The 16,025-nt window shown below is 44.6% G+C and overlaps 1 protein-coding gene across 1 annotated transcript; it reads right to left on the reverse strand.

The window, feature by feature from the left end:
- Positions 1 to 1,969: 1,969 nt before the first annotated feature.
- On the reverse strand, positions 1,970 to 15,592 carry FNTA (farnesyltransferase, CAAX box, subunit alpha). The gene is made up of 9 exons (XM_083175470.1): positions 15,296 to 15,592; positions 14,585 to 14,670; positions 13,720 to 13,834; positions 9,637 to 9,741; positions 7,247 to 7,373; positions 6,408 to 6,556; positions 5,725 to 5,787; positions 4,001 to 4,172; positions 1,970 to 2,928 (listed from the first exon to the last, which is right to left on the reverse strand). Exons 1-9 carry the CDS (start codon positions 15,457 to 15,459, stop codon positions 2,788 to 2,790), a joined length of 1,122 nt encoding a protein of 373 aa, XP_083031596.1. The 5' UTR covers positions 15,460 to 15,592; the 3' UTR covers positions 1,970 to 2,787.
- Between the last annotated feature and the right edge of the window lie 433 nt (positions 15,593 to 16,025).

The following is a 16,025-nucleotide window of genomic DNA, read 5'->3' on the forward strand; positions in this document are numbered from 1 at the left end:
ACGTGCACTGTTGGGGGTACTTAAGGACCAGGGTTGGGAACCACTGCTCTAGGGGGACACAAAAAAAGGAAGTCTGTCACAGCAATAATGTGTCCTTAGGAAGGTAAAAAGGCATTGTAATTTGTGGACAAGTGCTAAAGCATTGTCTTACTCTGAAAAAAAATAAAGAAAAAGCAGTCCCAGAATGCCCTCCATCCTATAAGAAAGCAAGAGTATTTCCCAGGGGTGACACTAAGCTTGGTGACACCCAGCGTGGGTGTAATGTCTCAAGTGACTGTTTCATCTCTCTGGGAGTCCAGGAGCTATAGGGCTGTCTGCAGTGCTGGCTCATACGGATGGTGGATGGGGCGGTCATCCCCCACAAGGTCACAGATATTATACTTTTGCTGGCTCACCAGGCTTAGGCGTCCATTGACTGTAGCAGGTAAACAGAAGAGGGGTCTGTGTTGCCTCTGCTCACCTGCTTTAAACTTTAGGACTCTACCACACCCTAACTAGTTCAGTCTCAGTGGCCGGCTGGATGACTCCCCATGATCCTCTACTGCAGGGATGGGGAACCTTCGGCCCTCCAGCTGTTGTTGAACTACACATCTCAGCGTGCCCTGCAACAGTTTTAGCATGGCCAAATAGCAAAAATGCAGGGATGTGTAGTTCAACAACAGCTGGAGGGCCGAAGGTTCCCCATCCCTGCTCTACTGGGATACATATGGATTTTCAGGATACTGGTGGTCAGAAAAACATTTCCGTTAAAGTACCGGCTGCACAAAGGATGAAAAATATGTTGTGGACAATACTTACAACTTGATCCACTGCAGAGTTTATATGAATTTTATTTTTTTGATTAGGTCTTTGGATAAAGTCAGCACTAAAGGGAGGGAAACAGTCAAGTAAACCTATCCAAGTGTCATCAGCAGGGAAACAACTCTATCCACCCTGAAAACAACCTCAGAGGGAGAACTATGAATAAAGATCACTAGTTCCTCTTTGCCACATGCAAAGGAGTAAAGTAATAAAGAAAAAGACCAAGGGTGAAATATAATAGGATGAGAGATTCAGAAAGTGAGAGATTTGGTAAGAAATCACATATTTTTTTTTTTTACATGTATAATGTTCCTGATCCGGTGATGGATTACCAATCATTGATGCCCACCAATCAGCGCATCTGGTCGGCGGATCACCCACCATTGGTGTATGGGCTCCTTTGGAGAGAAAATTACATATAGCCTTCTGATATGAACATCCATGGAACTGGGAAGCACAAAGCTAGTCTGGTAACTGACTGGAAAACAGTTTTGCCATGAGTATAACATAGCAGTTTGAGATAGAACAGTCCAGTATGAGTTGCACTCAAATGCCTTGCTAAGTCAGTGCAGACCACCATAAATCAAAAGGACAGATTTCTCTATAAAGAAGGATGAGACGATAACAAGCTCATTAAATAAGGCATCACTGTCTTCCAAATGACACATTTTTCGTGGAGTAGACTGTATAAACAGACCATCTGGGGAAGGGGCTGGAGGGTACTCTGATCTAGCCCAAGATGATGTTTTATTCAAATGATCGCATTCCTATTTACATGCTGTAAAAAACGTAAAGCCTCTAGTCACAGCTTTAAAGGGGTTCTGTTGCACCATTTTATTGGACGCTTCTACTTATTACAACTACATTTGTTTTCTCCTTTGTGTTTTTTACTGCATTTAACTTTCTAAAAGCTGTTCACTTTGCATGTAGAGGAATATACTCCATAAATGATCTGGCAAGTGGACAGTCCCTATGTGCATGCCTAGCTTTATGATCATCATCATCATCAGAGCACACTTGTACCAGCCTGTGGACACTTTCCTACAACTCTGCATAAGTAGCAGGTCCATTGACAAACCCTCATTAAACCATGTCTCTGAGACACCCGTTACCGCCCAGGAGTGGCAATTGTCCAGCTTGTTTAATTAAACAGAGAAAAGTAAAACAGTCATTTTCCTTTTAGTTTATTGCAAGAAAATGTCTATGATCGTAGTATGTTATTTTTGACAAATGAGTCGACATGAAGTTATATTTAGTATTTGTTATGTATGTGCACTAGTTTGCCACATAATAAATTGTACTAAATACTAGGTGCATGTGGTTTAGTGCCTTGGCTTCCAATTGGGTGCCACAACATCCCTAGCAGAGACACTGAACCCACAATGTATTGCTAAGCACAGGTCAGATCTGCAAAATACTACAATGGCAAGCTTGTGTAGCCAACATGGAGCCTGAGGGTAGTAATCAATGCTGCCGGCAAGGGGGTTTATTCGGCTAGGATGGCTTGTTTAAGGATCGTAGAAAACAAGCCATCCTTGCATCTAACCCCCTCGTTGATCAGTCACTGTATTCTATGTTCCAGGTAATTCCTCGCCATCAGTGGACCGCGAGGGTGGCCATAAATGCAGTGAGCTGCTGCATATAGTGAGGAGCCTCGCCATTTTGACAGCTGCACTCGCCATTTCCACCTCGCTGAAAAGAACCAGTGAGGTGGAAACGGGGAGTGAAAGGTGGGGGGTGTGTGTGTGTCAGTTGAATATTGACCGCGAGCTATGACGAGCTATCGGCACTGCTCACCCTTTGGCATTGAATATACCCCATATGTTAATTGGTTACAATACTGCTCTGGGTCATAACAAATTCTAAACGAACATGCTACAGGCAGCTTTGTGTTAGAAAGTATGGAACTAATTCACTTCCGTTTACTGTTCTTGTATTAAAAAAAAAAAATCTTGTTAAATACATAAGTGATAATAAGCAAGCGAATCATTGTTCATTATTTTCTACAGGACTAAAGTCTTCTTTCTCAGTAGGTTTATCTCCATACTTCATCTCTATCGACCGTCCAATATATTGCCAGTATTCTTTCCTAATGGTATCTTTCTGCGTTGCCAGAACGTCACAGAGCTAAGAAACAGAAACAAAGAAAAATCATTTTCACATTATACTACAAATGAGAAAAGAATGAGTTGGTTAGTTATAGCCTATACACGTTCCGGAAATAATGGGTGTATTGGGAACTGACTATATTACTCTGTATATCATACCTCACAACACTTTAGTATGGGTGAGCAGTACCTATCACAAATGGTATACGGTCACTAATGCAACAGTCATAAGGTCAACCACTGAGTGTCGACACATGAAAAAGGTAGACACTGAGAATGTGGACAGTCAAAAGGTCGACATGGGTTCTTTACAACAGGAGGAATTTCATGCCCTACCATCCACTAGGGCATGGAGGGAGAATATAATAGAGTCTGAAGCATTGCGAGCGTAGTGAGGGAAGCGGTGCACTTATTTGGTGTCCATGTTGACCGTGTCGACATTAGGGACAAAAAGTGAAAACCCCATGTCGACCTAATGCTTGTGTCGACTTAATGACCATTTTGACCTAAAGCCATGTTGACCGTTTTCATGTGTCGACCATCAGTGGTCGACCTAATGCATGTTGACTTTTGTTTGGTCGACCTAACGACCCATATTCTCACAAACGCCAGAGCCATGGCCTTGTGCGTGCTAGGACAAGCCCCATGGGAAAGTTGTTTTAGGGATCGACGCATCCCCATTTCTCATCATGCTGTGGGTGAGCCCAGCCCGGTGGAAACACCATACTCTCCCAGCTCTAAATGGACATTGCGTACAGTACCCATTCTCTGGACAGTGTCTCCCAGCCCCTGGCCCGTGAGGGACAATGCCCGAAAATAATGACTTGGGGTAAAAGTATGAAGCAGTGATAAGGGAGGAGAATTGAGCCAGAGAAGTGGCCCATGGCAACCAATCAGCAGCTCATAGATGTTACTTCAGTGCTGATTGGTTGCCATGGGCCAATTCTCTGGCTCAATTCTCCTCCCTTAAAACTGCTCCATACATCTACCCCTGAGTTCAAGATTTGAAGAGATGGAGAACAGCTTTTTCATGGTAATTAGGAAAATAGATCACCTCAAATTCAGTATTGCAAAATAAAGTGAATACAAACCTGTAGCGCTTGTTTTAGGATAACCGCAGCATCCTCACACTTCTTCTCTAACATGTCATCATACAAATCCACTAGAAAGGCCAGAAGAAAAGGAGAGCTGTGCGTTTCCTGCAAACTCTGGATCTGCTCCAACAGTTTTGGGTAATCAGACATGCCTCGGTCTTGTAATATTCTGTAAAACCAACAATGAGGGTATAAAGTTATTATTTGTATATGGACTGATGATGGATTAAACAAAATTAAAATCCCATAGGTAAAAGAGAAAGACCAATTATAAATGTAAACGGTGGCCATACATTGAGCCAATTTCGAATCGGGCCGTGAAATCAGGCCAAATTGGCTCAGTTTGATGGCCCCTCAGGTTTGAGCTTGTAGCGGGTAGCGGCATTTTACCGGGCTGCGGGATGCAGCTGCTGAATATTTTGAAATGACTGGCCGGACTTTGATTGGCTGAGAGTCTCAATCAGTCAACGTCCGGCCAGTCATTTCAAAATATTCAGCAGCCGAATCCTGCCACCCAGCTACAAGCTCCAGCCGCCACCGCTCTGATATACCCTGCTGCCCGCCACTACGAGCTGCCCACCCCCAGCCACCACTAGCTGGCTGGACCCTGCTGTCCGCCACCGCAGCAGCATCCTAGGAGTATAAATCGCATGCGAACTGGTCCGACTTATTCTTAGGGCAAATCAGCCCAGTGTATGGGGGCCTTTAGTGATGGCATGACACACACTAATACCCCTTTCACACCAGAAAATGCAGGAACTTACCTGGGAATACAGTCCAGGGCTCAAGCAGGACATTCCTGGGTTGGCCCCTTTCACACTGCCTTTTCTGGTGTGAGGGGGGCGGGCAGCGGGGTCCAGGCTGCGGGGATCCAGTCAGCTTCGGCTGGGCTCTTTTAACTCTATTTGCCAGGCAGCATCACTGATTTTGAAAAGACTGGCCAGACGCTGATTGGCTGAGAGCGTCCGGCCAGTCTTTTCAGTATGTTTTCAAATCCAGAAGTGCTTTCCACCCTGCTGCCCGGCAAATAGCACTACAAGTGCCCATCTGCTGCTGCCTGGATCCCCGCAGTCAACCCCACCACCCAGATAAGTTCCTTTCACAACCCGGGACCAACCCTGCTAGCTAGCATAGTTGAAATCCTGGCAAATTTTCCTGAGAATTTGGCCCGGGAACCCTGTACACCAGCTCTAGTCGTGTGTTGTTCCCAGAGCCAACCCGGGAATTTTGGATGGTGTGAAATGGGTATAATGTAATCTCAGTGTCTGGCGTCTTTTTAGCCGAAAATGTGTCTTAGTTGCAATGCAACCTTATGTGGTTAGGAAGCACCAGGAGACTGTGCCAATTACATAGAAACAGAATTTGATGAAACATAAAAACCACACAGCCGATCCAGTCTGGTGTTAGGGGTTAAGAGTATTTTAGTCAGTTTAAGCAGTAATGTGAAGAAAATTTTTTTTGTTGCAGAAAATAAGAGACGCTTAAGGCTAACGGAGTTCCAAAGACCCTGTCAACACACACCAGGCATCTCCAGCTGTGGATGGCACATTAGTTTGTGTAATGAGGGGGGATATTTAACAATGTAAACATTTTGTGACGTTAAAGGTGGATGGGTGCAAAGAGGAAATGCATAAGACTGCAAAGACAAAATTCTTACATTGGTTCCATTTATAAAACGGTTTGAAATTCAGAATAGTATTAGGAGGAAAAATGTGTCTTACCCTCGTAAATAGTTCCACGCACTCTCATTATGTGGTGCAACCTTGATCATCTCTAGTGCATATCTGATGGAATGAGGTTAAGAATGGGTCAGTAGATATAGTTTAAGATTACTAGAAACAATAAAAGGCATAAAGAACTTGAATGTCATTTCCTAGGATGAACAAGCAACTTGACATTATGTGCCGACATCGGAATATAAATAAGGATGTCGATGCTTCTATGCACAGTAGGTTGGCAAATTAAACCCATCCAGTAGGTTCTCAAGGTAAGTCCTCAGGACCCCACACAGTGCATGTTTTGCAGGTCTCCACAGAATCACAAGTGAAATAATTAGCTCCACCTGAGGATCTTGTAAAATGTGTCAGTGAGTAATGAGTGCACCTGTCAGGTGACCTTGACACCGTGAACTGAGGAGTGAGTTTGAGAACCCCTGCAGTAGGTGATCCATGTGTGAATGTAAGGGTGCAAGAAGATTTAACAGATGCAAGTCAATCATTAGAAAATGTTACTGTGATACAGGAGACACCATTATCTACATTATATAATGCTGAACCAGGCCCATTAAGATATGGAGTTTATTAAAGATTTAAATGAAAGCAGCAAAAAATTAAGCACAAGGTAAAAGGAAGAACAAGGGATCAGGTTACAATGCTATTCTGCAGGATAGGATCATTTCACTTACTGAACCTCTCTTTCTAGGATCTGAGGATTGCTGTACCCAGATGTATTAGAAATGATAAAGTATCTTTGGTTCCAAGCAGAGTTGTTTCGGAGGTCTCTTGCTAATAGCAGGTCAACAAATTGCAATTCACCATCCCACAAGTTGAATTCCTACAGAACATGAAATGCAGCCATATTAGCAGTACAATAAAACGACCTAGATCATTAGGTCAACAATAAGTAAGTAGACAGTGAATAGGCCGACACATGAAAAAGTCAACGCGGAGAAAGATTAACATGAAAAAGTCAACGTCACATGAGTTTTCCATGTTTTTGGTGACTACATTGACCTATGTCAATATGGACACAGTAGTAGTGTCATACGTGTTCTTGCCATGCTTCAGGCACACATATTCTGCCTCTATGTGCACTATATAAGGAAAACCATGGTAAGGTACATGGAGCAGAATGACGTTGTAAACCACTGTATGAGGGGTCATCATTACATTGTTATCAAGTCGTCTTAATAAGCTTTAACAGAATTATAAGGGCCTTATTCTGGTTCACTCGCAAAGGCAAATTCCTTCTCAAATGGACAAAACCATGTGCACTGCAGGGGGGGGGGCAGATGTAACATGTGCAGAGAGTTAGATTTGGATGAGTTATTTTATTTCTGTGCAGGGTAAATATCGGCTGCTTTATTTTTACACTGCAATATAGATCTCATTTTGAAGTAAAACCCCACCCAAATGTAATTCTCTCTGCACATTTTACATCTGCCCCACCTGCAGTGCACATGGTTTCATCCATTTGAGAAAGAATGTAAAATCAGATTTTACTTCATGGAGATTGAAAACATACCTGAATAACCCACTGTCTGTGCTGCCATGCATGATAGTTTTTGGCATCCTGGCTTAAGATATCTGCAATAAACTCAAGCTCTTCCGAAGGATCCTTTAGCAACTCCACAAGCACTCTCCTGTGGTGCCTTACATGGAATAGGAAAACAAATTTGGATTTTTACTTGGAGAGTAACACTGCAGGTTCACTTCAGCTGAGAGTGCGTGACACAGAACTCTCCTAAATCCCCCCAATTTCTCTTCCAAAGCACACTTAATGCAGAAGTGTAAAGAACTAGAATATGCTGTAGGCCCTGATTCTGGTTGACTCGGTAAACGGCGAAAATCGCAGCTTACCGTGTCCGCCCTGCTCAAACCCCCACCCCACCCACTGCATCCTCTTGTAGCCATGTGAAGGGATGTGTTGTGAAAACCCATCCCCTCGCATGCAGCTGCAGCAGGAGAAAACGATCTAATGATTTGTCCTGGGCTCACAATATTTGTGGGCAGGGCGGGCGGCTGACACCATGTAACGTCAGCTGCTGGCTTCCGGCACTCTGTGTCCCACCCGCATTTGCATGGTGACGCCCATGAAACGCTGAACATTCCCATGCCCCAGCGCTGCCACCCCCTGCACATGCTCAGAGGCTTACCATTGGTCACCCCAGAATTAGGGCCATAGTTTCAGATCTCTTGTACAAAATATATCATATAGCAGACTCTACAGCCATTGTGGGTAATTCAAATGTGCGCCCCCTGCTGTGTGTCTATATGATGGGCTTGTATCAGAGCAATTCAATTGCTTCTTAAATCAGATAATGCACCTGAAAGATCAGGATTTAGCCATGCAAAATCGGTTAAACCTTTCTAAAGTTCTTGAATAGGCACTACTAGGACCTTGAGACACCCAAACTAAGGACTTTTCACACATTTTGTCCCCCCCACGTTCCCCCCCCTCACACCTCTGGCCGCAAGAAGAAAAAAAAAAAGTTTGTTGCGGCTAAGGGGCTACTGATTTGTGCCAATACACCCCCTACAGGGGCCCCAAAGAACATTTGAATCACCCTCCACTGAGTCCATCCTCCATTGAGTCCCACCAATAAAATCACTAGCTGTAAGCTCTAGACAAGCAGATACAGACCACTTATTTGCAGTAGTTGGCACAAGACAAAAGTAAATAAACTGCAGGGCAAATTTACCAACAGTGATATTCTTGTTAGCCATTGTTGATGATAGGAGCCGATAGGCTGGAGCATCAGTTAACTGTTATTTTTCAAACAGATGACAGTAAACTGATTGGAGAGAGCACCATGTATCATTCATAACAAACTGTTACAAGAATATCAATCATTGATAAATCAGCCTGTGGCTCCAAATTACTACAGAATGTCAAATATCAGTGCTGGAAATCCACACATGCTGGGGGGGGGAACAGCAAAAAAAAAACTTTCCAGGTGGTATGGAACCCAGGAGATATTGGGCCTTATTCTAGTTCACTCTTTCTAAAATCCTTCTTAGATGGACAAAAACATGTGCACTGCAGGGGGGTAGATGTAAAATGTGCAGAGATTTGGGTGAGTTATTTTGTTTCTGTGCAGGGTAAATACTGTCTGCTTTATTTTTACAGCCAAACACCACCCAAATCTAATTCTCTCTGCACAAGTTACATCTACCCCACCTGCAGTGCACATGGTTTTGTCCATCTAAGAAGGATTTTGTCAGAAAGAGTGAACTAGAATAAGGCCCATTGAGCACTCCCTACATGCATCTACTGGAGCCATATAAATTACTGTCACCAGAAATAAGACCAATTTGTATACTAAAGAATTACTTTTGTCTGGTTGGTGACCACAGAAATCCAACTTCTCCAGGTCTGCTTACTAGATTTTATATGAAGAGTCTTTTTTTATTATTATACTATATGTATTATAGGTGTGGATCATATTATATAGGTAGACACTAAAAGCTCAGCATGCTCTATGTCGAAGTTGACAAAAGGTTGACACTTAAAAAAGGTTAATAAGTTTTTCACATTTTTAGGTCAATGTCGACACCTGAGCATGTAGACCCCCAAAAAGTGTGCCCAAAGCCATGTTTCTGGTCAGGTGCCTCACTCGGCACACTTAACCATTCCCAGTGGGAGTCCACATGGGTGATAAAGCATACAAGGGAAATCGAGGAAAGACTCTGGTCAACATTTTCACGTGTCAACCACTGATGCCATGTCAACCTTTTGCTTGTGTCAACATTTTGTCAATGCCGACCTTTTGGTGTCCGACAATCTGGATATCGTCTGCGAGCCATCCAGATACCGCTTATAACAGTGAGCCTACACGTTTTGTTTAAAACTGGTCTTGAGTGTACAGTGACAGCTGACACACCTTCACTGACAATTTGATTTAGATCTTTTACCAGACTTGGTAGTTTTTTGGCTGGTCCTCAATGATTGCAGTGATATAGTTCATTTCCTCACGTAGATCTTTCTTTAGAGACTGCAATAGTACTCTCCTGTAATGCCTGAAAAGCAAACAACAGGCAATGTGACATCATGTAAAAAGGAGTCTAAACATTGAAGTGGCTGTACTAACAGGTTTAATAAATGGACTCCTCTTTTACATGTACAGAGAAGTAGAAAATTAAACTGGTAATTAAGTAGAGTGGTATGCAAGCAGGTGAGCAAAATACTAAGAAAATAAAAATAGCATAAAAGCATACCTTAAAGTCAAAGATAAAACCAGTCACAACCATTGGCAGTAACTACATTACATTAATGACATGTTTTGCAGTAAAAACTAGCCATTACTGCAGTGCCACTGTGTGGTCTAATTAAAACACTGTTTCACTGTGCCTCAGATCAGCACAATCCTCACCATCGGTGAGGATATTATATGGCTCTGTGACTCTGCATGTGGTGTCCCTGTACTGTGCAGCTCCACTCAGTCCCATGAGACTGTATCCATCCTTGCTGCCCAGGGTTCTGACAGGGAACTTGCATACTTTAACTTGAGATTCATAAGCAACTCTGCACTGGAAAGCTGCTGACCCCCATGATGCTTACTCGAATGACATTCTAGTTTGCTCATTTTAAGGGTCACTGCTAACACCCTTAGTAACACAACGCTTCCTCCCCTATACCTCAAAAATGCATTGCTAATAAGAAAAATACAGTAATTTACGGTTTACTCTATATAGTGGGCTTGATTCATAGGTGGGAACAAAGCAAAAAAGCAAGGGGGAGGAGGGGTGTGTTCATAGTCAGATCTGAGTTCCAGTGTCAAAAGAAAAAAAAAAAAGCTATCCAGCATTTGTGGGTGACACAGAAGCAGACAGCATTAAATAAGAAATTACACACTTATGTAATTCCCAAACAAATATGTATTGGAGCATTGGTGGACAGTCTGGGCAAATGGAAGGGGCATTTCCAAACCAAAAATTACAATTACAAACAAAATCAGTAAATCTTTGTTCTATTACCAGAAAGCAGGTTATATCGGTACTCTTTACCTAGAACGGCGCCAGCGATTGAAATCGCGGTCATCGCGGGTAAAAATCGCGGTCATCGCGGGTAAATCGGGATGACCGCGATGCCCGCGATCACCGCGATTTTCCCATAGGGAACAATGTTAAAACGGCAGATTGACCGCGATTTTACTGTTAAATGCCTCAATGGACCCAATTTGGGGCCAAATAGGCCAAATTAACCCTTAAATGTCCCCCCAAATTTTTAACGCCACCCCACGATCCACGCCAACCCGAAGCGTGGCGAGCGCAGCGGTACGCGTCCTCCGACCTTTTCATGCCCTACTATCCACTAGGGCGTGGTGTGAGAATATAATAGTGTGGCGAGCGCAGCGAGCCCGAAGCGTGGCGAGCGCAGCGAGCCCCGCGAGGGGACGCGGATACCTTCACAGGTAGACGCGTCCCCTCGCGGGCTTCACAGGTGTCCGCCTCGCCACGGACACCTGTAAAGCCCGCGAGGGGACGCGCATAACTGTGAAGGTATCCGCGTGCGCTCGCCACGCTTCGGGCTCGGTGGCTTGCTGCGCTCGCCACACTATTATATTCTCACACCACGCCCTAGTGGATAGTAGGGCATGAAAAGGTCGGAGGACGCGTACCGCCGCCCCTCGCTGCGCTCGCCACGCTTCGGGTTGGCGTGGATCGTGGGGTGGCGTTAAAAATTTGGGGGGACATTTAAGGGTTAATGGGCTCTGTGGCCCATTTAACATTGATTCCTATGGCCAAATCGGGTGGATTGAGCCATTTAACAGTAAAATCGGGTCCATCGCGCCTTTTAACATTGATTCCTATGGGAAATCGGGAGCATCGCGTCGCGGGCATCGCGGGTACATTTATGGCCGGCCGCGACGCGACCGACACGATTTCCATGTTTAACATTGGTTTCAATGGGAAATCGCGGGCATCGCGTCGGTCGCGTCGCGGCCATACATAAATGTACCCACGATGCCCACGACGGGCGCCCTTCTAGGTAAAGAGTACCGTTATATCTACTGAAATTGACAGAATCTGGGATTCTATAAGGTTTTTTCATTTAAATTTGATGGATTACTTTATTAACAATTTGCTGCATTCAGTGGGTTCTCACCGGTCCCCTGCACACTGCACTTGAAACCCAGGCAACGTTATTTTTGGACAACAGTCTTAACAGTGTAAGGGGCAGATGTATTAAGCCTCGAGCGATAATAAAGTCAAAGGTGAAAATGCCACCGCCAGCAGCTCATCAGTCATTTTCAAACAGCCTGTAACTTGACAGTTAGGGGCTGATTGGCTGGTGCATTCTCCTTCCACATTCTGACTTCTCCAGGCTTAATACATCTGCCCTTTACAATGTTAAGACAGTTGTCCAAAAATAAACTTGCCTGGGTTTCAAGGGCAGTGTGCAGGGGACCGGTGAGAACTCAGATGAGAATCCACTGAATGAAGGCCCGGGCACGCCCCCTTCATGACGTTGGCGGCCCGGGCACGCCCCTTTCATGACGTCGGCGGCCCGGGCACGCCCCCAGCTGTGACGTCGGTGTGCCCGGTCCGCCCCCCAGCGCCCTGCCCGGTGTCACTCCTAGAGTGAACACTATGAATGATATTTGTTGAATGAATGAAATCGTTTGTTAAATCATTTCACTGATTCTAGTTGGCTCCCTAAGCAGCGGTAGTTTGCTGCTTAGAGGGCCTTCAGATGCTGCCCACGAAATCCCCCCCCCCCCCCCCTGCCCAGCAGATATCCCCGCCAGGTTTGCCCAGCATTTTTTGTGGGTACACCCAGGGAAAGCAAGAAGTTCACCTGCGAATGCCCCCTGCCCGCCTTATCCCTTCCCCCTGTGCGTGCACCATGCCGACTATGCAAGATGGTAAAGGCGCCAGTACGGAAGCCCTGCACACCAGGGACCGAGTAGACCAGAATTAGGCCCAATCTGTAATCTCTGACATGCAGCAGTGGAAGAGATTATAGCTGTTGCTGCACTGCAGTAATATCTGCATGACTGGGATGAAGGAGGAGACTAACAAAGGGAGATATTTTTCTTCTTTTATATACTAATGCGGGTTACCAGAAACCCCCTCTATGTGCGCCACAGTAAAATATTCTCTTCCCTTTACCCAAGTAAAATGTCAGCGTACAGGGTTTCTGTAAAAACAAAAATGGCAAACATCACTGCGCTCTAAAGATCCAAGTGTCTATAGCGTAAAGGTGCCCATACACGGAACATTTTTCACGTGCATTTTGAACTAGATTGGATCGCATGCGATCTGCGTGCAATGCGATCAGAAAGCAGTACAAAAAGCATGTGATGCGCATACTTTTTGTACTGTACGATAAGATGAGCATCGCATCACACTTGTACCGTGTATGTAGTGTTCCCGCTAGGCTGTTTTAGCGGGGCGCTGCGCCCTGCCCAATTTTTAAAGGGCAAAATGCGCCCTGCCCGTCTCGCAGCGCCCCGCTAAAACAGCCTCACGGGGAAACCCAGCATCGCCATTGACGGCGATGCCTGGCGCTTCCCCGGCAGCACAGTGGATTCGGAGGGGCCGGGCCCGCCCCCTTTGATGACATCGGCGGCCCAAGCACGCCTCTCATTACGGCGGCCCGGGCACGCCCCCTTCATGACGTTGGCGGCCCGGGCACGCCCCTTTCATGACGTCGGCGGCCCGGGCACGCCCCCAGCTGTGACGTCGGTGTGCCCGGTCCGCCCCCCAGCGCCCTGCCCGGTGTCACTCCTAGAGTGAACACTAGTATGTGCACCTTTAGTCTTAAAATTTGCTTCTAATTTAAACACCAGAGCAAATATCTAGTTCAAACCTGCAACCAACTGAAATTCAATGAACAGCTGTAAAGACGCCAGCTACATTTTGGGTTTTAAAGTCCCTGTAAAAAAGTTATTGGCCACCATCGGACGCCATACTCCCACATAGGTTGGGTAAGGGAATAAAGAGGGTTTGTACAGAGGGGGAAGATGCCATTTAATAATCTGCATTACTCACCACACAGTGTAGTTTGCAGCATTCAGCTCAATGGCATCAGAGGTCAGTTTAAAAGCTCTTTCACTCCTCTCATCTCGCTGAAGTACAGCACGAAAATAATCATAAACATCTCTGACTGGAAATGAAATGGAAACTGCTCAGTATGACTGTACTGTGACCAGATTAAATATTCATATTAGTACATAGAAACAATTTAATTACTGGGATAAATGCTTTTTTTTCTACATTAAATCTTTTTATTATTATTTTGATCAGTCAATACTCTCTGGCCTAAAGCCCCATACACACTGGGTGCTAATATGAGCGACATCGCTAATTTTATACCTTCAGAGTGATATTGCATAGTATATCACCCAATATGTATGCCTTTACCGCCGCCAATGCACACTCCCTCAGGACATTAACGACCCCATCCGTCTTCTGTGCATGTGTTGGAATGCTAACAAGGCCATGCTGCATCATTGCCCTGCTTCCTTCCATGTGCCGTCGTTGTTGCTAGTCACCTGCCGCCTTCGGAAAATGTGTATTACAGGCATGTCCAAACTATGGGCCTCCATTATGCCTTACCACAGTTCTGCTATTAGGGAATGCTAAATCCATGGCAAGGCATGCTGGGATGTGTAGTTTCACAACAGCTGGAGGGCCAGAGTTTGGACATGCCTGGCGTATGGGGTATCATAATTGGGGAGCTCTATAGTAATCATGGAACTGTTCATTAAATAAACGTGTGTATTATATTTTGTAGCACATCCCTCTACTGTAAAAGGATTAAGTTATAAAATGTACGTACTGTAAACATTCTGATTATCTGCAGATTTAAGGATGAAATGCCTATACATTTAATTACACTAACTCTGCTACTTACATTTTTCACTATAAACAATTTGAACAACTGGGGTTGGTCCATCATCTTGAGGTACAGGGGTCACGTCTGCCCATTCCTTTCGATCTCTGTGATTATCAAGGAGTTATGTAACTATTTTGCAAAAGCAATTTTATGTGAGTGACATTTATATAAAAAGTGCTTAATGATAAATTCACCATAAATGTAAAACTGACACTGAATAAAAAAAAATTATGCCTCTCACTGTGCGCCAGGCAAAGAGATAAACTGGAAAGAGATAACGCAGCAGCCAATCATCTGTGTTTGAAATCTGACAGTTGGGAGTTGATTGGCTGGTGCATTTACCCCCACTTTGAGCCAGATGTATCAAGCTTCAAAAAGTGATAAAGTGGAGAGTGATAAACAGTCAGCCAATCAGCTCCTACCTGCCATTTCACAGGCTGGGTTTGAAAAATTACAGGTAGGAACTGATTGGCTTGTTGTTTATCACTCTTATCTTTATCACTTTTTTGAAGCTTGATACTTATGGCCTGCTTTATCACCAGTTTGTCTCTTTGCCAGCCTCTACATCTTCCCCATATTAGAAGAAAGCAGCACAGCTTCTACTCTAGATCATTACAACAATTGCAATAAAGTGGCAACATAATGTCAGCAGTGTTACAGTAACTCCAAGTAGTATATAAGCATGCATTCAGGCAGGAGCACTTGGTCCTGAGTGTAATGAATGGGCACCTGTAGAGAATGTAGCGATCAGACAGGCTATCATATTCCATCTCTGAGTCTTCGACCCCTTCTATGTCCAGGACCTCATAGCCCAGGTCCAGTACCGCAGCATCCCCGCCTTCCCCGTGTGCGGCGATCTCCCCATGCTCTGTATCACCCGGGCACTGCTGCATATTCACCCAACTACCGGGAGGAAGGTGGCGACACTGGTACAGAGCTACCCTGGAAGAGGAAGCTGCGTTATCAGCCTGAGCCCGAGATCCGCCAATGCCATCGCTTCCCGTTCCCCAGGACGCTCACTGTGATAAACCATCCGCCAGAGGTCGAACTGGATTCTCTTCTGCAGCTCGCCGCCCGGAGACAGCCATTTTCTCGGAGACTTGTGGGCTGTAACTTCTGTTGTTACTTAATATAAGATGACTGGATAATTAAGGTTTTCTGATCTGGCTGCATATATAATATTGCATGCACGGAAAATATTATAGCAACACATAATATTATTAATAAATACTATATTGTATCATAGTTTCATAGGCAAATGCAGGAAGGTTTTTGCTGATGTTGGAATTCCACAATAATATTAGATTATGTGTGATTCCCATTATTCTGTACCAATATGTATAACCTATTATTTTTGGGAATTGTTTAAGAAGTCAGGGACAATAAAAGGATATAATTTTTTTAAAGAAAATTTGCTATCGCTTTACTTTTGGGTATAGACCTGCACACCTCCCAACAT

The sequence above is a fragment of the Crinia signifera genome, chromosome 1 (genome assembly GCF_055691185.1).
Source record: "Crinia signifera chromosome 1, ASM5569118v1, whole genome shotgun sequence".
NCBI lineage: Eukaryota > Metazoa > Chordata > Amphibia > Anura > Myobatrachidae > Crinia > Crinia signifera.